Source organism: Gallus gallus, chromosome Z (assembly GCF_016699485.2).
Source record: "Gallus gallus isolate bGalGal1 chromosome Z, bGalGal1.mat.broiler.GRCg7b, whole genome shotgun sequence".
Classification (NCBI taxonomy): Eukaryota; Metazoa; Chordata; class Aves; order Galliformes; family Phasianidae; genus Gallus; species Gallus gallus.
This window is the reverse complement of record NC_052572.1, coordinates 45497947-45518481: the sequence shown is the minus strand read 5'-3', so window position 1 is coordinate 45518481 and position 20535 is coordinate 45497947. Positions and strand designations below refer to the sequence as shown.

Genomic DNA, 20535 nt, shown 5'->3' with positions numbered 1-20535 from the left:
GATGACAAAGATTAAGCAGATACTGATGGAGTGCTTGAACTAGAGTTGTAGGTTTCTAAAACAATGCACTTTGCTTCAAACAGTCCCTGCACGGCATCTTTATAATTTCACAATTAAAAAAACAATACAAAACTTTATAACAATACAAAAAGTTGTAGCAGCAGCTTTCAAAAAGCTTAAGTTTTTTTCCAAAAATGCATGAAAGACTGCTATACAGTCGCATCCTCAGGTTTCAAATGACAAATCACAATCAATAGAGCACCATTAATAGTAGAGCCAAACACATCCCAGACACAATATTTTATCTTACAGAACCAATACCATCAGTAAGACACATGAGACAGATCATTCCCACATGCTGTATCTTTATTGTGCAAGTGCTGTTCAGAGCATTTATTGCCCTCCAAAGACACATATCCAAGAACAATTTACATTAACAGTGGCTAAGTTGATGGGAAACAAATCTATTTGCTAGTGATTTGTACACATGCAGCATCTCTTGTGGTGCAAAAATCTTAGCCAGGAGGCCAGCCCAACTGACGACCTCCCAGAATATGGAGATGTACATGATAGACAGACTGCCCACCCTCAGGCCCTTCATTCAAAACCATCCGGAATCCATTGGTCAGGCCCAGGTTAGCAGCACACTTCTTGCCAACAATCATTAAATGCCCCAGAAGCTGGAGGAGAAAAAGAGGGGAGAGGGCAAGAAGGGAAGAATGAGAGCAGATAACTACTCAGAGGTCAGTTAGTTAATTCTAAGAAATCCAGCCACAGCTCTTCAACTTGCCATTTGTCTGCAACTGATGTTTTTCAAGCAAAGCTATAAAGCAAAGCTACAAAATGCTTTTATATGACTGCATAATACAGGGAGAAAGAGCAAGCTATGGGATTTTTTCAAGCTAAACAGTAACAAACTACAAAGTATCAGAGAAGCTATACTTGCATCACAGTTACAGGCCTGGTAACTTCTGCAGGCAACACAGGTAATTAAAGAGAAAAAGAAACTGCACCTTGCAAACCTTTAATGGTTTTAGCTAAAAAATGAACTGTTCAGAAATTCACAGCTGAATCTCCCTTTCTTCAACTCTTATCTACCAAAAGACCCAACTTCTGTTCTCCACATTAGAAGTACTACTCTATATACTCTCCCTATGAAGTACTACTTACCATGAACTAGAGTTTAGACATGCATCAGACTGTACTGCAAAACAACAATGCATTCTGCACTGCAAATACATACCCAGAAATTTGTTTAGATTTATATCACTACCTCTGCTGGAAAAGCTGTGTTCCACTCCCATTCTAAACTAGAAAAAAATGACTACAGCATCAGAAAACCACTTTATCTTTTTATAATGTCACGAAAAAAAGGGGAGAGAAAAATAAATTATGAAGTATTTAGAAGTAGTTTAGTGTACAGAAAGCTTCTACAGTACTTACAGATTCATCAGAATCTTCTGCTTCAGATAACCTGACAATTGGCTTCTTAGGAATCACTAGAAAATGCGTTGGAGCTTGGGGTGAGATATCATGGAACGCAAGGCACTGGAGAAAGAACAAACAGGTAAAAAGTAAACTTGCTTTAGAGAAAGGTAAGAATTTAAGGAAATCAGTATGCTTCACGACATATGCACTTACGCAGATTATCAGATACTCTAAACATAACCAGAGATGTTTCTTTCTTGAGTGATATATTATTCAGATTTATTATTTATACACACAAAGCACCTACCTATTGGTGTGAATGGAGAATGATTTTTTTTTTAATGTTATTTAAGAGCTGTAGTCTTCTCAGCAAGTTAACAAGCAACTGACTTCATAATTTTTCCTTTCCAAACATGTATAACTACTAGGAGAGCTGATGACATACATATCTATAGAAGGTACATTTACTCTCATTTTTACTCTTATTTTGCTCTGTTCAATAAGAAAAGAGCAAACAGTTGCCAACCATACTGAAAAAATGTCTAAGTATTGCCTTGGTCAGAAATAGGGAACCTGCTCTTGCGAATGAGTTGAACTAGACAGTCTCCAGAGGTCCCTTCCAAATCCTACAATACCGTGACAGCAAGGCAGCTATGCAGTTGAAGCCATATTACTTTTCCTGTTCTCAGTAACACCAAGTATTTCAGAGAAAGACTATTTAAAATAGTGTGTTAAGGTTGCTACTTCAGATATTTTCAGCCTGAGAAAAAGGATCACATTTGAAATATGAACAGTTATGCATGGTAGGTAGTTTACCCCTACCTTATTTTACACAAGTATCAAAATTTGTTCTGAAACCGCACAGTACCTCCTTAGACAGATCAAATAAGCCTCAACACAGACATTTAACTCCAGTAGTAGGATGCAAGATAACAAGGGTATCCTTGTTTCCTTTAAATTAGGAAAGCCCAGTAGGTGGAGAAAGAGAAAGGAAAGGATGCTTACGCCTGTTTGTGCAAATAACTGACAAGAGAATCAGATTTTGGTACTGCAGCTACCACAGTCTTCGGAAGCCCAGACTGTGTTTGCACACAGCTACTGGTAGCAAGAGGCCATCTCTGACTTACTCATCCACTTCACAGCAAAACTAATAGTAGTAAGATTCCTCAAAATGTGTCTTTCCTAGAGGTTTCATTTATTTGTTAACCAACAAGGAAATTCCTATGCAACTCCAGATCTATGGCTTTTCTAGTTCTCCTGCAGCAACTGAAGTCATTGTCAAGCGTCAGCTTTATAATGTATTACTTTATTCTCCAAACCATCTTACCTTAAACTGCCTTTATGAAGAAGACCAGTTTTAAATTTGTTGGTGAAAAGCTTGTTTCTCCCTAATAGAGTGGTAAACAAAGACTAAACAATGACTAACACTAATTTGTACATAATTACATAAACATTGTACTCGTTTTTTCCTAAATGATTTTTTCATGGCTCCGTAGTGGAGTGCATATGCATAAACTAATTCAAGTAATTTAATGAGCCAAAGTCCAGCAACAACTAATTTTCTATAGAATATGTAGCAGAAGTAGTAGTTAACAATCCGAAAAGAAAACCTGAGGCCACACAGGAAACCATCATCTTCACAAGTGCTGTTTTTATTTTTGACACAACTAAAAGTACAGTGATAAGGTTTAACTCTATGGAGACTTTGTACTTTTTATTACCTTTTTCTCTGCATGCCTATTTACGATGCAAAGTCTTCCCTATATCAGTATTACCTCACTTTAATCTCTAAACAGATCTTCAGTGCAGTTAATGAAATGAATTGAAGATTACTCTCTACAAAAACAACTAAACTCTAGAAACATAGTTTCAGGTAAAATCAACCAAGACAGTGCAGTTAATCACTATTCCAAAGAATATTCAGTATTGGCAGCTGTCAGAGCCACCTATCTACTGTCAAGATTAATCAGGCGGCCAATTGCTTCTCAATCAAGCAATTCTAAGGCTGCTGCCAGGACAGCTGAGGGGAAATCTCATGCAGCTTTCCTTTGGTACACAAAGGATGCATAGGCACTCTGACATAAAGGCACAGTATCCTGATACTCTGAAACCAGGGAAACCTCTCTTGAAAGTATACAACAGCTACAACATTACTACGATTTGTTAAAACATTGTTTCAGGCTACCCGTCATGGTTAATCACACAAATAAAGCACAGAGATGTATTCCGTAGTCTACACTCCAAGTAAATCCTTACTTCAAGAGACACCCACCTATCGTACCGTACTTAAGTCAAAAAAAAAAAAACTTACGCTAAATGCTAAGTTAAAGCTAACACCTTGCAGTTAACACCTGCTTTCACATCCGAACCAGCCCACTGAGTTCCTGTACACCGCAATGCACCAGCGGCCATGCCTCTGACCGCAGATCCCCAATCATGGGATGGCTGCTTCCAGACTTCTACCAACAGAATCAGCAGCTAAAACGTTCCCTGATTCCCTACTCTAATGGCGCAGCCCAGAGGTCCGTAACAGACCCTAGGTGGCATAGCCCCACACACTCCATGGCGCTGCGAGGCGGCGCACCCGGACCCGCGCACACCGACCACGGGAATCCCGCTCACGAGCAACAAGGCTGCAGCGCCGGAAAGCTTCAACGCGGCACACGGGCCGCCGACACGGCGGGGCCGGGCGCCAAATACCGCTAGGCCGTGGCCGTACAGCGGAGCCTGCCGACGTCTGGAGACTCCGTCCCGCCCGCCCCAAAGCCAGGAGTGGTTGCAAGCAGGGAGCGCCCTGCCCGCACCTGCTCGTCCTCGTAGATTATGTTGGCAGGAATCTCCTTGCGGATAATCTTCCCGAAGATGGTGTCCCCACCAGGGCGCGCGGCCTGCGCCTTGCGGATCTCGTCAGCCATGCCGACGTATCGCAAGGCATCCGCAGACGGCAGCCACCGCACTTTCTCTCTACCGCAGCCCCGCCCCTCGCGGAGTTCATTGGCCCAGCAGAGCACCGCCCCCCCCGTCCCTATTCGCCATTGGTTGAATTGCCTGCCTTTTTGGCTTGGGCCCGCCCCGCCGGCCCCGCGTTCTGGGACTCGGAATATGTAAGCGCCATGCGGCGCGGAGGGATCCAGGGAGGACGGGAGGAAGTGAGTCGACTGTGTGCTGCGGCTGTGTGTGTTGGATTCGGCCGCTCATTGCGGTTGTCTGTGTCCGGTGCCTGTTAGTCCCGCCGCCGTCACGCCGTTTTCGGTGCACGGCCAAGTCCAGAAGTTTCTGATAGAAAGTTGTAAGAGAAACACAGGCTGCTATAAGTGTGCAGGCAGCCATATGTTTGTGGAGGTTACTAAGTGAGGTTGTGCAGCTGCTGGCGCAAGGCACAACGTGCTGGATTTGTTATACGTCTCTGGTAATAACACAGAAATACTGCATCTTTAGACACTCCACAATGCTCTGAGCAAGTGCAGTGAGCGCTGGGATGACGTTCTGTGCCTCGTGGTTCTGCATTAATTTATTTTTGTTTGTGCATGCCCAGAGGATTCTACTGGAGTACAAGGGCTAAAATGAGGAATTGGTGCTTCATGGGCGAATGTATTTGGTTTCTCTGTCTAACTGTTTGTTGAGGAAGGATAGATGAAGTTATTCCATTACCTGTGGAGGAGTTCTTAGTCTGGAAAATACATGTTAAAAAACAAACAACAAAAAAAAGCCTTAACGATAAATGCAGAAGTACAGTAATTTGATACAGGTTTGTTTGTTTAGCAATAGGAATTAGAACATTAGTTTGAGAACCAATATCTTAGTTTAGCAAAAAGAATCCATAAGTAATAGTTCTAAAACTTTCCATTTTGGCTTTAGTAGTTGAAGAGTTTTGTTTTTTCCTCTATAATTCCACACTGGGGACACAATAGAATACTTTTATCTTTTGCCTCAAAACATGCAAGGACATTTTCCTCAGGTTCCACGTACGCTGTTTTTAAAAGTGGCTGACTATGGCCTAATAAGCAATGGAAATCTTCCAGACTGGGGAGAAGTGGACGGAAGTGGGTCAAAGGCTTCAGTGAGGAAGCTGGCAGTGAAAAAGGGGAAGAAGTAAGTGGACACTCAGTCACCCTAGATACCACTGAGCATGCCCAAGGGGACATCAGCACATATCTACCAGTCCTTGAAAAAGAATGGATATGTCTGCCAATGTACTGTGTATGTATGTCTCAACTGTTCACGTTTAGAACCTGAACTCTGAGAGGGTGTGCTTGCTTGTCAAGTCAGCCAGTGCATTTCGTGTAGAATAAAGGAATGTTGTTGTCTAACACCAATTGGAGTTAGAGAGTTTTCTTCCCATATTTCAGATGACGAGTTGGCAAAAGGAGAGCTAAATGTTTTTGTGATTGGGCAGATTTTTTTTTTTTTTTAAGCAGCTGACTTCAACGTTTTTGTCTCACCAGGTATAATATATATTGTTTTGAAAATAGTAAACTCTCTTCAGAGCGTTGTGTTCATTTCATTTACAGCTATGATAAGTAATCCTGCAAGTAATAAAAATAATTTCTTCTGCTGAGAGGTCAGTTTTTGTTATGAGATACGTAGTCCATCATAATGTAATGCTTATAGTCCATTTAGGAAATCTGACATTAAAAATGCTTAGTAATATTTTTATTTTCATACACTCCAACTATCTTTGAGTATAATTGCAATTAAATATGTTGAAGCAAGAGTTTAAAAAAAAAAAAAAAAGCAATAAAGCTGATTACATTTTAAATCCTTACGCTCCCTTTTTTTCTTAGAAAGATTAAGTTTTGCAGCATAAGACAGCCCGGTGAATGCTGTAGTGGGGCCCCGCGGGGTCGGACTACGCGCAGCTGAAGCTGGGCCACACAGCGCGGCGCGAACGGCTAAAATGGTCCCTGGGCGCGCGGCCTCTGCTGGGTCGTGTCCCTCAGCTGGAGCGGAGCGAACGCTGCTCGGCACCAGAGAGGTGGCTCGCTGGGCTCGGCCGGGCAGCGTTGGAGGATGCACCCGGCTGCGCCTTGCGGGGGGCGGGGCCGGAAACTTCAGGCACGCCTTCCGCCTCCCGCATATCGGTCGCCATGGCGAGCCGTGGGAGGGTGAGTGCAGTGCGCATGCGTGGTGGGGAGCAGGCTTCCGCGGTTGGGAGTAGCTGGTCCCGGTGGGTGACCGCCCGCCCGGTTTCAGGCCCAACGGATCGGGTTTCCATTGCCCTGTGGGGTTGCCTCGAGTCAAATGGAGCCTGGGCCGAACAGGGAAAGGACGGAGGCGGCCCGCGCGGGGTCGTTCAGTCGGGGTCGTCGCCGTCCCTTCCCCGTTCGACCCGTACCCGCCTGAGCTTCCGGGAAGGAGGCAAACGTCGAGGAGAGGGGGACGGCGGCCGCTGTCCGCCGGCGGGATGGGGACTGTAGTGCTGTGTTCGGTGCCAGCTTCTGCAGGTCCGTTCATGGGTTATGGAAGTGTATACAGTAACAGCACACATAATGCACTTACTGGATTTTTGCTTGTATTTCATTGGAAGTTACATGAAAAATGTCGATCAGAGAGTTCAGAATAATCATATTCTTCCTCTGATTTTGTCAGGCCTATGTCTTTGACTCAAAGCTGGTAGTAATGTTGATTGTGCTGTTTGCAAGGATGGTGAAAACATTATAGAACAGATATATTTTAAAATGTGCTGTTCGTATGGTGTAGTCAGATCTACTAAAATAGATTTATAGGACAAGAAATGTGCTTGCTGGCTGCTAATGTCATTTATTGGTCTGTTTTCCAGTTTCAACCACGTGGGGAATGGTTCATGAACAGCACAGGTCTTTGCTGGCTGTGAATTATTGAGGACATGGAAAGCAAGTGGGAGTTAGCAGAGTCCACCTCTTCCATATGTGTGCACACATGGTTTAACTCATTGTCAACTCCTATACCAAGTCTTGTTAAAGAAAAGGTTTTAGCATAAGCATACTTAAGTGGTGGGGAGTGTACTGGTCTGCCTTATGGCACAAAGATCTATATTGCAGCAGTATATCCTCAACAGCAGGATACTTGATAGTGAGGTATAATGTTTACTTACTGAGGTGAAGTGAGATTGGAACTTGGTGTTTGTAAGCTGTCCCTTAATAGCACTAAAGTTGTGGTAATGTTATATTACAGAAGTAGTGGTAAACTGGTAGAAGGTTCTTACTGCTTATAACTTTTCTCTCTTGTCATCTGTCTTTTGTGTGTTTATATCTCAGGATGAATTACATTGTGAACAGCGTAGCAGAGGGATCAGGAAAATAGCTTGATGCCAGGTGGAAATAGTAGCATCCATAGAAGCCTGCTGCTGCTTTCTCTGCCATTGAGGGACTGAAAGCAGCGTTTTTTCCAGGGCACTGTCAGGATGTATTTACTAGCCACTTTCCCATGATTGGCCTTTTGCCTCCAAGGCATCAGCTTGCTTACTGCTCCAGCCCACAGATTAAAAAGAGTGCTAGTGAGAAAGATAGGTATTTCTTATTTACAAGCATGTGCTTCCTCTGTTTCCTTCTGAGAAATTTGTTGAATAGTAATTATGAGAACACAATTCAAGGTTATCATGAAGTACTGAGAACTAGAAATAACTTCAGAAGGATGTCTCCTTAACAATCTTTCTGGATATTAAGTCAGGATTTCCTGAAGATTGTGTTAATTCATGACAGTCTGTGTGGATAAGCAGTCAAAACTGTACGACTATAAGCTGTGATTCTCAGTATTTTTGCTGTCTATCTATAGGCAGATCTATCATTGTTACACTGTAAATCCTGATTTCTGGCCTATCTGGCAGTTGTATTTAGAGAAAGACTTTTTTTGTTTTGGGTTTGCCGAATCACTTGTAGAAGATATTAATTAGGTATTACTGAGGGGCATTAAAAGTACGTGTTCTAACTAGTTACTGTACAATTTTGAAATCCATTTGAAATTCACTTTTCACTTTCCTTACAATGGCTTGTAAGAGTACTTTAACCATTTAGATTTCTTTTTTTTTTTTTTTTTTTTAATTGCGGAATATCCACTAATATGAGCATGGTAGTCCCTTCAGGTGACATACTTGCACAGTTACTCTGGTTCTGTTGTTTCTGATTTATATTGGCATAATATATATGCTAGTATTTTCAGGATTATACCCCCATTATGTCAAATGATTATTTCAAAGTGTCCAGCTGATCCTCTCCAGTACTTCAGGTTGATCTGAAATATCTAGAACTGTCTAGGATTTTTTCTTAAATCTGCTTTGGCTGCAAGCTATCTGATCAGGAATTGAAGTAAAGCACCTCAGACATTGATTTCATAGCAAGTGTTGAACTAAATGGAAGTGCTGTGAAAGATCAACCAAAACACTTCTAATCGCAGCATTGTTGTTCTAACTAAGAATCTTCCTTGCAAGCACACTAATTCTGTTCATCTTGTATTTACAGGCTTTGAGGCTTTTTAAATTGTTACACAGAACTCGGCAAGAAGTTTTTAAGAATGATACAAGAGCCCTTGAAGGTAAGATGGGCTTTTGTGTGATGGATGCATGTTACATGCCAAAATAAGATTGATTATTACTGGTGTCATCACTGTGTCCATTAGAGCTACTTTTTAATGTTATGGGGAGGAAGCTGTACCAGTGCTGTCTTTTTGTTAAGGATGTGAAAGTGATGAAGAGAGCTAAAAATACTACTTTTTCCAGAGAAGGTGGTGTTAATTCCACAGCTCCAGTTTGTATTTAACTGTGCTAATGCTCCCATAAAAATGAGAGAGCATGGGATGGAAGAACCAAAATGCAAGGTAAGGAGATGGGATCACTGTAATTTCAGTAGCAATCATGCTGTCTCATCCAATTTTTTCACGACAAATATCCAACTGAATTCATAGAATCAGCTATAGAATGGCTTGGATTAGAAGGGACCTTGAAGATCATCTCGTTCCCCACTGCTGTGAGTAGGGTTGCCAGCTGCTAGATTGGGCTGCCCTGGAGCCCATTAAGCCTGACTTTGAACACCTCCAGGGAGGAGGTATCCACAGCTTCTCTGGACAGACTGTTCCAGTGCCTCACTAGTCTCTGAAGTATTTCTTCCTAACATCTAACCTAAACCTCCCCTCTTTCATTTTAAATCCATTCCCCCTTGTCCTATCACTATCTACCTGTGTAAAAAGTTGGTCCACCTCCTGCTTATAAGCTCCTTTTAAGTATTGGAAGATCACAGTGAGATCTCCTCAGAGCCCTCTTTTCTCCAAGTTAAACAATCCCAACTCCATCAACCTTTCATCTTAGGAGAGGTACTTCTTCCTGTTCTTCCCATATATTCTTTACAGTGACAGTGTACGGAAGAAAACAAACAATTTCAAGTCATGAATAGTCTATTTCTTCTGCTTTGATAATATAAACAGCACAGCTGTTATTCTTTTACCAATTGCGTATGTGTCTATGTTGTGTGAGAGAAGGAGCTTAAGGAGAGTAGTGAAAACACAGCTGGGCAGTAGGAAAAAAAATTGTAGAAAGAGAAAAATTCTTAAGGTTATGTTTATCTGGTTGTTCAACACAAGCCATATTCCTTAAAGAAAATTCAGTTTTTTTATTTGTTTGTTTTTGAGCCTTGGTGCTCTCCCTGGGAGTTTTTAACCTTTTCTTTTCCTTCCTTCTCTTCATTCCAACCAGAGCATGTTTAACATTCTCAGTGTTTCAGTTGATCCTCTCTATGTATGGTTCATCTTCAGGGAATAAATGCCGATTCTTTAATAACTGAAATTTTTGTGGTGACCTCTGTATGTTAGTTGTTTTTAAAGCTGAGAAAGCTAGATGAGCAGATCTAGCATTGTATCTTGTTCCTGTACCAGTAAACTCAAAATATAACATCACCTGAATTCTATGGAAATCTTGTCTTTTCTAGAATGAGTGCACCAAGAAGGGGTTGACATATGTTTTTTTTTTTTTTTTTTTTAGGAGAAAAGGCTAGATAGCTAGCCAAAGGAGCATAGGCATAAGCCAAGTTAAGAAGCAGACCTGAGATAGATATCACAGCCTTATCATCATGAGCTTTGTTGCAATCACAGAGACAAGATATTATTGTTTTGTTCACATTTTATTTACTTTGCTTACTTCATATAGCTGCAAGACAAAAGATAAATGAAGAATTCAAAAATAACCAAAGTGAGACATCTGAAGAGAAAATAAATGAGGTATTTCTTGTTTTCATTATATTTAGGGTTGGGTTTTGTTTGTTTTTTCTCTTTGAGTAAAAAGAGCACTTTTTACTTAAAAAAATCCCTAAACCACCACAGATACTTATTGAATCATTGTAAGAGGTGGTTCTGGAAAGACTTTCCCATGGATCTGTGTTTATAAATATATTGATGTTTATAGTCTGTCATAGAATTTTGCACATAAGAAAAATACTTAAGAAGGAGGCTTCTTCTAGTAGTTCATTGTGATAATTTTGAAGCACGTATTCTTGGGGGAAAAAACTGTTCTGCTATTTTTCATGGATTTTTTTTTTTCTGTTCTACTCATAATTTATATTTGAGCTTTGTTCACTTGAATTTACCTGTTTAGTTTATTGAATACCAAAGATGTGAAAGTTTTAAATGATCTGCTCAGTAATTGGCAGAGGTGAGAAATTATTTTGCTTCTTGAGCGCTAATGTAATGGCTTATTTTGTAAGAGATGGAAAACAAACTAGTAGTCATGACTATTGTAACTCAGAGGCATTATTTATACCTACTGGATTTTTTGCTTCTTTCCTCATGGTGCATTAAAAGTAATAAAGTATTCTGTTAGCTCACTTTGTAAGTCACCCTTGCTTAGTTGTTACTTTAAGACATTTTACTGAGTAATTCCTCAAAGATGTACTGAGGGCCTGAAATAAAACTTCTGTATGAACTATTTCCAGTGTAAGCATCCATTTAGGGGAAGTAATTTATTCAGTGACTTCTAGCATCATAAGGGACTGTATGTGATTTCTAGTAACACTGAGATTGATGTTTTGAAATAGGTTTCCTCCACCTGTCATTGAGAGAAATAAATCTAAACTTCTGCATCATGTCAGCCACTCAATTATATCCTAAATAGTTCATAGCACTTAGTTGTCACTTCATAGCTTTTCTACTTGTTGTCAGGCCCCGGTAGTGACACTTCTGTGTTTAAGTTCCACATATCCGATCTATTAAATTGTATGTGGGTTTTTTTGTTTGTTTGTTTGTTTTTTGTGATAAGTGTACAGAAGAAGTACTTATTGTATTTTTAGAATCTATATATATATTAGGAATGTCAACCTACAAAATACATGTCATATTTTAAATAGATGTTAATGAATCTTCTGATTAGAGGTCTGTGGAAGACATACTAGAATTTCATTGAAACTGCAGTGTCTTAAAACACCGCAGAAGCTTGGCATTATGTATGTACTGGGGTGACTCAAATGCAGGGGAATTGAATCAAATGATTCCCAGAAGTCTAGATACATACTTTCATAAAGACCTGGGGAATTAGTTTTCTGCTTTGTACAGCAGCTAACAAAAGCAAATACTGACCAACCAAATGCTTATTAATTTGCCAGAGTTGAAAGCTGCAAAGTCTTCTAACATGACATCATTTAGGTATATAGAGACCAAGTGCCTACAGAAGTAAGAATAACTGCAACATTAGGAAGTGAGAGATAGACAACACCTGAATCTACTAAAACGGTTCAGATCAGGAGTGCATCTCACCTTGGTTGTTGCAGCTTACTGTGGTTTTCCTTGTTTTGTGAAGCAGTCTCAAAGCAGATGACAGTTCCTTTAATGTGAAGTTGAACTGTAAGGTTTGTATGCAGTCTAGCTGCTAATTGGTGTTCTGGATGTTTCCCCTTTGAAAGGGGAAGGGTGCAGAGAAATTCTGTGTAGATGCCCAAATCCTCAGCTCCAGCTCTTACATTGCAAAAATCCTCTCCTGTTGATATACACTGCTTCCTAGTGTAGGCATGTTTCCCAGGGTGTCTCATTTGTGCAAATTAACTTGTTTTTGACAAAGCTATCATGCAAACAAGTATGAGACTTGTGGAAATTGCTTAGCAAAATATGCGAGGGTTACTCTGCTGTATGGGAACTGTTGAATCATGGCCTGAACCTCTGATTGACCACCCGAGGCGAGTACTGAGTCAGCTGCAGGGGCACAGGTGAACGCAATTTCACCTGAGTGACCAGAAGAGACCTCCTAGACCCCATTTAAGGGCTGACTCCCAAGGGGAGAGGATCTCTAGCTGGAGATCCTTCCTCTTGGAGCTCTTCTGTGAGCCCAGGACATGGGTAAGATCTTTATTTCATTTCTCCTTTGTAACACGATAATCTCTCTGGTCCAATACCTGTATACCTGTTTGCCATACACTCTGCTTATCCTCTTAATGAGGAAGGGAATTGTAGGCCTTTTGCTAGTTTGGATAATCTTTGGATAGTATCTGTTCCTCTACCTCTTTTGATAAACCTCAGTGTTCTTGTCATATTTTGCCCTTTTTTTTGCCACCTCATTTCAAAAGCAGGAATGTTAAAGGAGATAGCTTGCCCTTTTAGTAGGTGTAAGTCAAACTATGTTATTGAGACATTTGCTGATGTATGTTATCACTGAAATGGTCTGTGAGGCCGTTACATGAAGTCCCCAGTGAATGGAAAAAGAGAACCATCACTCCCATATTCAAGGAAGGGAGAAAGAAAGACCCAGGGAGCTATAGGCCCGTGAGCTTCATGTCTGTGCCTGGGAAGATCCTCCTGGAGGTGATCTGAGACAGCCAGCATGGCTTCACCAAGGGCATATCGTGCCTGACCAGTCTGGTGGCCTTCTATGAAGTGACAGCATTGGTAGACAAAAGAAGGGAACTAATGTTGTCTACCTGTACTTGTGCAAGACCTTTGATATGGTCGTGCATTACATCCTTATCTCTAAGGAGAGGTGTGGATTTGAAGACTGTACTGTTAGGTGGATAAAGAATTGGTTGAATGGTTGTAGCCAGAGGGTTGTTGTCAGTGGCTGTATGACCAGGTGAAGGCCAGTCACAAGTGGTGTCCCCTAAGGGTCTGTCTTGGGACTAGTGCTCTTCAACATCTTTATCACCAACATAGACAGTGGGATTGAGTGCACCCTCAGTAAGTTCACTGATGACACTAAGCGGAGTGGTGTGGTTGACACAATAGAAGGGAGGGACACCATCCACAGGGACCTGCACATGCTCCAAAAGTGGGCACACAAGAATCTAATGAGGTTTAGCAAGGCCAAGTGCAAGGTATTGGCATTCACTGAGAGCAGCCTTGCAGAGAAGGACTTGGGAGTCCTGATGAACAAAAAGCTGAACGTGAGCCAGCAGTGTGTACTTGCAGCCTGGAAGGCCAACTGAATTCTGGGCTGCATCAAAAGAGGAGCAGCCAGCAAGTTGAGGGAGGTTATTGTCCTCCTCAGTTCTGCCCTCTGGAGGCCCGATCTGGGGTACTATGTCCAAGCCTGTGGCTCCTGCTACAAGGAGGATGTTGGAGAGGGTCCAGAGAAGGGCTACAAAGATGATCAAAGGGCTCTAGCACCTTTCCTATGAAAAAGGTTGAAGGAGTTGGGCTTGTTTTAGCTTGGCGAAGAGAATGTTCTGGGGAGACCTCAGTATCTTCAGTACCTGAAGGGAACTAACAAGCAGGAGCTGACTTCTTACGTGGTCTGCTAGTGATATGACAAGGGGAAATGTATTTAAACTAAAAGAGGACAGATTCAGGTTAGATTTCAGGAAGAATTTTCTTACTCAGAGGGTGGTGAGGGACTGGAACAGTTTGCCCAGAGAGATTGTGAGTGCCCCATCTCTGGAGTCATTTGAAGCTGTGTTGGATGGCATCCTAGGCAGCCTGATCTAGTGGTTAGCAACCCTTCCCACGGTAGAAGGGTTGGAACTAGGTGATACTTAAGATCCCCTCCAAACTAAGCCATTTTGTGATAAATATAATTACTTGTTTTGGTAATTGGATTCTACCATATTCCTTTGCTGTTTTAATCAGATGTATAGATTTTATACTGCTGTATTCTATTCAGGAAAAGGTTTGGTCATGCTCTAGCTATTTTATCAGCTGTGAGCTCCAAAGTGAAAGCTGCATATAGACAGTAAATAGCTTACTGAATAACAGACCTAACTGACTTCAGTAATTGAATAGCTCTCTAATGTGGAAAATACCGTCAGAAAAAAAATATGTGCTATTTATGTGCTGTTTGTTTGTTTCTCTTTATTAGCTTCTGAAAATAGCTTCAGATGTTGAAGTGATTCTCAGAACTTCTGTTATTCAGGCAGTTCACACAGATTCCGACAAAATATGTGAGTAGAGCTGCATGCTTAAGGATGTTTTAAAATCTTGCATTTCCTTTTCAGTAAATAAATAGAAAACATGAAAACCAAGCAGAAGAATAGACAGGGCACAGCCCTGCCTGTTGTTTGTTTTTCTGCCTGTACCTTTAATTTAATCCTATGAAGGTTTCAAATATACAAATTTTCTATTCTTTTTTTTGGGGGGGAGGGGAAGGAGCGGGGAGGAAGCTATTAGAAGAGAAGCTCAAACTACCTTTAATGCCCTCACTGTAAAAAAGAAGTTATACTTGGTATCCTAACCGTTAGCTTGCATGTACTTGCTAACCAGTCTGCATATGTCTGACTGAATTAGCCCCACTATCTGCAGGTTCTTGCTATACCATATAGGTAGAAGTTGCCTGAGAAGAATTAACAAATGCTATGTGTATGCTGCCTGGCCAACAGCTTTTCCTTTTTTAGTGCTGTTTTCTATCCAAAGCCTCGTTTTGACTGTTGAAGTTTCAGGTGGTGCCTTGGAATATTTACCACATGATGAAAACCTTGATGCAGAGCCTATCAGATTCTGAAATCTTGGCTCTTGGTTTGGAAATTTTCTTGTAGGAGGAGAAATAAGTTCATCTTGCAGCCTCATGGTAGGATATAGAAAAAATCTTCAGCTGCATACATCTCTTCCTTTCACTTCTGCTTAATGGAGTCTGTAAATCTTCATATATACTTTCAGGTTTGGGTTTAGTAAAGCGTTTAACATTAAAACAGCCATAATGATTGAGGCCAGAGATTTGTCTAGACTGTATTGGCTATTGTATAGAGATTCTAGGCAGATGGCAGTAGAAGAGTAGGAACAGAGGAAATGTACTTTGCTATCTTCCATCTGTTTACACTTGGCAGCACTTCCTTAGCCAGGGGAAGTTTCTATTTTAGTTATCCTCAATGAATTTCTCTCGTGTTTCCTCCCATCATCCACTCAAATTTCTTGCATGCAGGTGCTTTTGACAGAGAATTCAGTATGGTTTATAGAAGAATGTGCTCTTGCTTATCTATCAATATCCACTTTTGTCAAGCTGCTCTTGAAGTTTTTAACACCTTTGTTGCCTCTGTTTTGCTTTCTTCATCTGTGGTAAAGCTTCTTTCTGAAACAACAGCTAAATGTCTGTGATCTTTCTGTTACTTTTTTCTGTGTCCTTTTCAGTTTTACTATATGCCTCTTCAGATGAGGGCATCAGAGCTAAGCGGAGTCATCAGACAATGGGAAAACCAGGAGTTTTTAGCTGCTGTGTGCATACATGTATTTATTTTTACAAACTTGCCTTGTATTCATTAAAATCATTTAGATAATCATAGTAATAAAAGCAATTAGTTATGTTTCATGAAAGAGAGGAAAAGGAGAGGCTAAGCAAAATATGTTACAGAAGCTTATTGCTGTAGATTTGTCCTTAAATGGAAGTATTGTCAGAATCTTTTTAGTACATTTTTTTTCTATTTTAACTGACAATGTATGATTTAGTTACATCTGCTGTTGTTAATTCTCTGTAGTCCTGCCTCTTGAGTCTTAGACATTGAGAAGAAATATTGGTATAGAGACCTTTTTCCATAATCAAATGAAATGATTTATGATGTCTTAACTCTAGAACCGGTGCACAGGGCCATATTATTCTTTGTAAAGAGAATTTAGGACTACTGTATATAGTTATCATAAAATCATAGAATCATAGAGTCACCAAGGTTGGAAAAGACCCAGAGGATCATCCAGTCCAACCATCCACCCATCACCAATAGTTCTTATTAAACCATATCCCTCAACACAATGTCCAAACATTCCTCGAACACCTCCAGGGTCGGTGACCCCACCACCTCTCTGGGCAGCCCATTCCACTGCCTGACCACCCTTTCAGAGAAGTAGTATTTCCTAATGTCCAGCCTGAACCTCTCCTGGCACAGCTTGAAGCCATTTCCTCTAGTCAACCTACAACCTCCTTTCAGGTAGTTATAGAGAGCAATAAGGTCTTCCCTGAGCCTTCTCTTCTCCACACTGACAAATCCCAGCTCCTTCAGCTGCTCTTCATAAGGCCTGTGCTCCAGACCCCTCACCAGCTTTGTTGCCCTTCTCTGAACACACTCCAGGGCCTCGATGTCTTTTTTACAGTGAGGGGCTCAAAACTGGACACAGTACTTGAGGTGCAGCCTCACCAGTGCTGAGTGCAGGGGGGCAGTTACTTGCCTGTTCCTGCTGGCAACACTATTTCTGATGCAAGCCAGTATGCCATTGGCCTTCTTGGCCACCTGGGCACACTGCTGGTACATGTTCAGTTGAGCATCAATCAATACCCCCAGGTCCATTTCCTCTACACAGTTTTCCAGCCACTCTGCTGCAAGCCAGTATCGTTGCCTGGGGTTGTTGTGGCCAAAGAACAGGACCCAGTATTTGGTCTTGTTGAACCTCATCCCATTGGCTTCAGCCCAGCTATCCAGCCTGTCCAGATCCCTCTGTAGGGCCTCAGGCAGATCAACACTTCCAGCCAGCTTGGTGTCATCTGCAAACTTACTGAGGGTGCACTCAATGCTCTCATCGAGATCATCAATAAAGATACTGAAGAGGACAAGCCCTAGCAGTGACCCCTGGGGAACACCACTCATGACCAGTCACCAGCTGGATTTAACTCCGTTCACCACCACCCTCTGGACCCAACCCTCCAGCCAGTTCTTTACCTAGCAAAGAGTGTATCTGTTCAGGCCATGGGCTGCCAGTTTCTCTAGGAGAATATTGTGGGAGACAATGGCAAAGGCTTTGCTGAAGTCTAGGTAGACTACGTCAACAGCCTTTCCCTCATCCACCAGACGGGACACTAGATCACAGAAGATCAGGTTGGTCAAGCAGGACCTGCCCTTTGTGAACCCATGCTGGCTAGGCCTGATCCTCCAGCTGTCCCACACATGCCACGTGATCTCCGTCAGGACAGTCTGCTCCATAACCTTCCCTGGCACCAAGGTCAGGCTAGCAGGCCTGTAGTTCCCCGGATCCTCCTTACAACCCTTCTTGTAGGTGGGAGTCACATTAGCAAGCCTCCAATCTTCTGGGACCTCACCAGTCAACAAGGAGCACTGATAAATGATGGAAAGCAGCTCAACTGTCACTTCCACCAGTTCCCTCAGCGCTCTTGGGTGAATCTCATCCCGCCCCATGGAGTTGTGGCAGTCCAGTTGGAGTAGTAGGTCTCTGACTGTTTCCTCCTGAATCATGGGGGGTTTAGTCTGCTCCCCAGGCAAGACTACCTGGTCAGAGAGTGGAGTACCCTGAGGATAACTGGTCTGACTTTTAAAGACAGACATAAAGAAGGCATTCAGAACGTCTGCCTTTTCCTTATCCTCAGTGGTCACATTCCCAGCCTCATCCAGACAAGAATGGAGATTCTCCCTGGTCCTCCTCTTACTGTTGATATATTTGTAAAAGAGTTTCTTGTTCCTTTTTACCCCAGCGGCCAGGTTGAGTTCAAGCTGGGCTTTTGTCTTTCTGATTTTCTCTCTCCACATCTTAACAACTTCTTTGTATTCCTTCTGAGTTGCCCATTCCTTCTTCCACAGGAGGTAGATTCTCTTTTTCTCCTGGAGCCTCAAGAATAGCTCCCTATTCATCCATGCCAGTCTTCTTCCCCACCAGTTCATTTTGTGCCTCGGGGACAGCCTGCTCCTGAGCCTTTAAGACTTCCTTCTTGAGAGCGACCAGCCATCTTGGACCCCTTTACTCTCTAAGACTGAAGCCCGGGGCACTCTCCCTACTAGTCTTCTGAACAATTCAGAGTCCACCCTCTGGAAGTCCAAGGTAGCAGTTTTGCTGTTCCACCTCCTGACTCCACTAAGAATCGAGAACTCTACCATTTCACAGTCACTGTGCCCAAGAGAGCCCCTGACCTCCACATCTCCCACCAGATCTTCTCTTTTGTGAACAGCAGGTCTAACGGGGCAGCTCCTCTCATAGGTTCTCTCACCAGCCACATCAGGAAGTTACACTCCAAAAACCTCCTAGACTGCTTCTTCTGTGCTATGCTGTATTCTCAGCATATGTCGGGGAAGTTGAAGTCCCCCATGAGGACAGGGCTGGCGATCGCGTAGCTTCTGCCAGCTGCTCATAGAACATCTCATCTGTCTCTTCATCCTGGTTTGGTGGTCTATAACAGACACCCACCAGGATGTCTGCCTTGTCAGCTCTCCCTCTGATCTTAACCCATAGGGATTCAACCTTATCATCTCCAGCCACAAGTTCAGTAACATCAAAGCACTCTCTAACATAGAGAGCCACGCTGCCACCCCTCCTTCCTTGCCTGTCCTTCCTGGAGAGTTTGTAGCCATCCATTGTAGCACTCCAGTCATGGGAGTGGTCCCACCATGTTTCCATAATGGCAACTAGGTCATAGCTTGCCTGCCGCACAATGGCTTCCAACTCTTCTTGTTTGTTGCCCATGCTGTGTGCATTGGTATAGACACACTTTAGCTGAGTCCCTCACCTCATCCCTAATCCTATTATCGCTCCCCCAGGCTCATCTCTAGCAGGCCTGGTTTTATCCCTTTCCCCCTTCATATCTAGTTTAAAGCCCTCTCAACAAGTCCCGCCAGCTCCTGGGCGAGGATCTGTTTCCCCCTTTGGGACAGGTGATACCCATCTGCAGATCTCAGGCCAGGTGCCAAGGTCATAATTTTCAATTGATGCTTTCTTTTTCTGTTGGCATTTAAAGCATGTAACAAGATGAACGTTTTGCAAATTAGATTTCAGGAGGTTGGAGTGGAAGGCCGTGCCAAATGTAATATTAATTTTGGGAACTGTTGAAGTAAACATTATCTGACTCAGAAGCATTAAAATTACTGTTCTCTCTTATGCTAAAAGTTATTGCAATTCTTTGCCATTTTTTTATGACTTACTAATACTATTAAAATATTTTCAGTGTTCTTAAAAGCAAAAAGGTCAAAAATGTTCTAATAGAAGGTAAAATTGTAAATTCACTATGTTGTTATATTACACTGTTAACATGATGCTGCTTGTTTGCTTACCATAAGTTTAGGTTCTTGTTTGACTGACCTGATTTTTTGTTTTTAAATGTAAAAACAATTTTATCATTTTAGTAGTATTTGCCATAAGATGATATTCTTAATAGTTTTTTTCCTTTTACAGTGCTCTTGCCCAGGAAGGATCTGCTACAAGACAATATTCCTTACTTTGATAAACCAACCAAAAAGCATGAATCCTGAGAAGAGTGTGCCATTCTCCCCAGTAGGTTAAAATGTGATAATGAGTACTCTGAAAAACAGTAGTAGGTACCTGTCTTAATTGTTTTCCAAATTTTGATTTTAATTTAATGCCAAGTAAATGTGGACTGAAGCCAGTTTTGTTTGTTATATCACCATGGACTTCTTTTGAGGAAGATAGTACTATTTCCACAGAAACTTGAGAGTCACAATTTCCTTGGAAAAGAAAGTGTGTAAATATGTGTACTACTGAATTGTGTTACTTCAGAGAGGAGTATCAGATATAGATTGTTTCCTAGCAGTCTAGAACTTTGAGGAACTAAATGCAAGTGAACTGCAGCTCTTAATCCTGATAACATTACATTATATACTGCTTTGAAGTAACTGAAAACCATGTTGTAGAACTTAATGTTAAATTTATGCTTCACATCAAAAAGCTTGGATTCTTAAGTTATCATTAATTCTATGCTGAAATACTGTAATGTTTGAGAAAGTTCCTAAGGCTTGTCTGAATAAATTATTCAGGTGTTACAGAAAGGCAAGTGTGTGCAGTGTTTGTCTTCTC

The 20535-nt window shown here is 41.8% G+C and overlaps 2 protein-coding genes and 1 non-coding gene across 7 annotated transcripts; 2 read left to right on the top strand and 1 right to left on the bottom strand.

Annotated features, from left to right (window-relative positions):
• Positions 1-348: 348 nt before the first annotated feature.
• Positions 349-4397, bottom strand: HINT2 (histidine triad nucleotide binding protein 2). Its single transcript, NM_204689.2, has 3 exons — positions 4233-4397; positions 1444-1548; positions 349-680 (listed from the first exon to the last, which is right to left on the bottom strand). Exons 1-3 carry the CDS (start codon positions 4341-4343, stop codon positions 516-518), a joined length of 381 nt encoding a protein of 126 aa, NP_990020.1. The 5' UTR covers positions 4344-4397; the 3' UTR covers positions 349-515.
• Positions 4398-6505: 2108 nt separating this feature from the next.
• LYRM7 (LYR motif containing 7) lies at positions 6506-20507 on the top strand. 5 transcript variants are annotated; one of them, XM_040656363.2, is made up of 6 exons: positions 6506-6533; positions 7208-7375; positions 8865-8937; positions 10541-10611; positions 14663-14744; positions 19897-20507. In XM_040656363.2, the coding sequence occupies exons 2-6, from the start codon at positions 7274-7276 to the stop codon at positions 19971-19973; spliced, it is 405 nt and encodes a 134-aa protein (XP_040512297.1). In that variant the 5' UTR covers positions 6506-6533; positions 7208-7273; the 3' UTR covers positions 19974-20507. The 5 variants fall into 5 exon arrangements, with proteins under 5 accessions (XP_040512297.1, XP_004949314.1, XP_046761622.1 ...); XM_004949257.5 differs by having other exon boundaries at positions 7208-7484; XM_046905666.1 differs by having other exon boundaries at positions 6506-6872.
• Positions 6665-6774, top strand: MIR1456 (microRNA 1456). The gene has a single exon (NR_035022.2). It is a non-coding gene; the product is annotated as a microRNA 1456 (primary transcript).
• Positions 20508-20535: the final 28 nt, after the last annotated feature.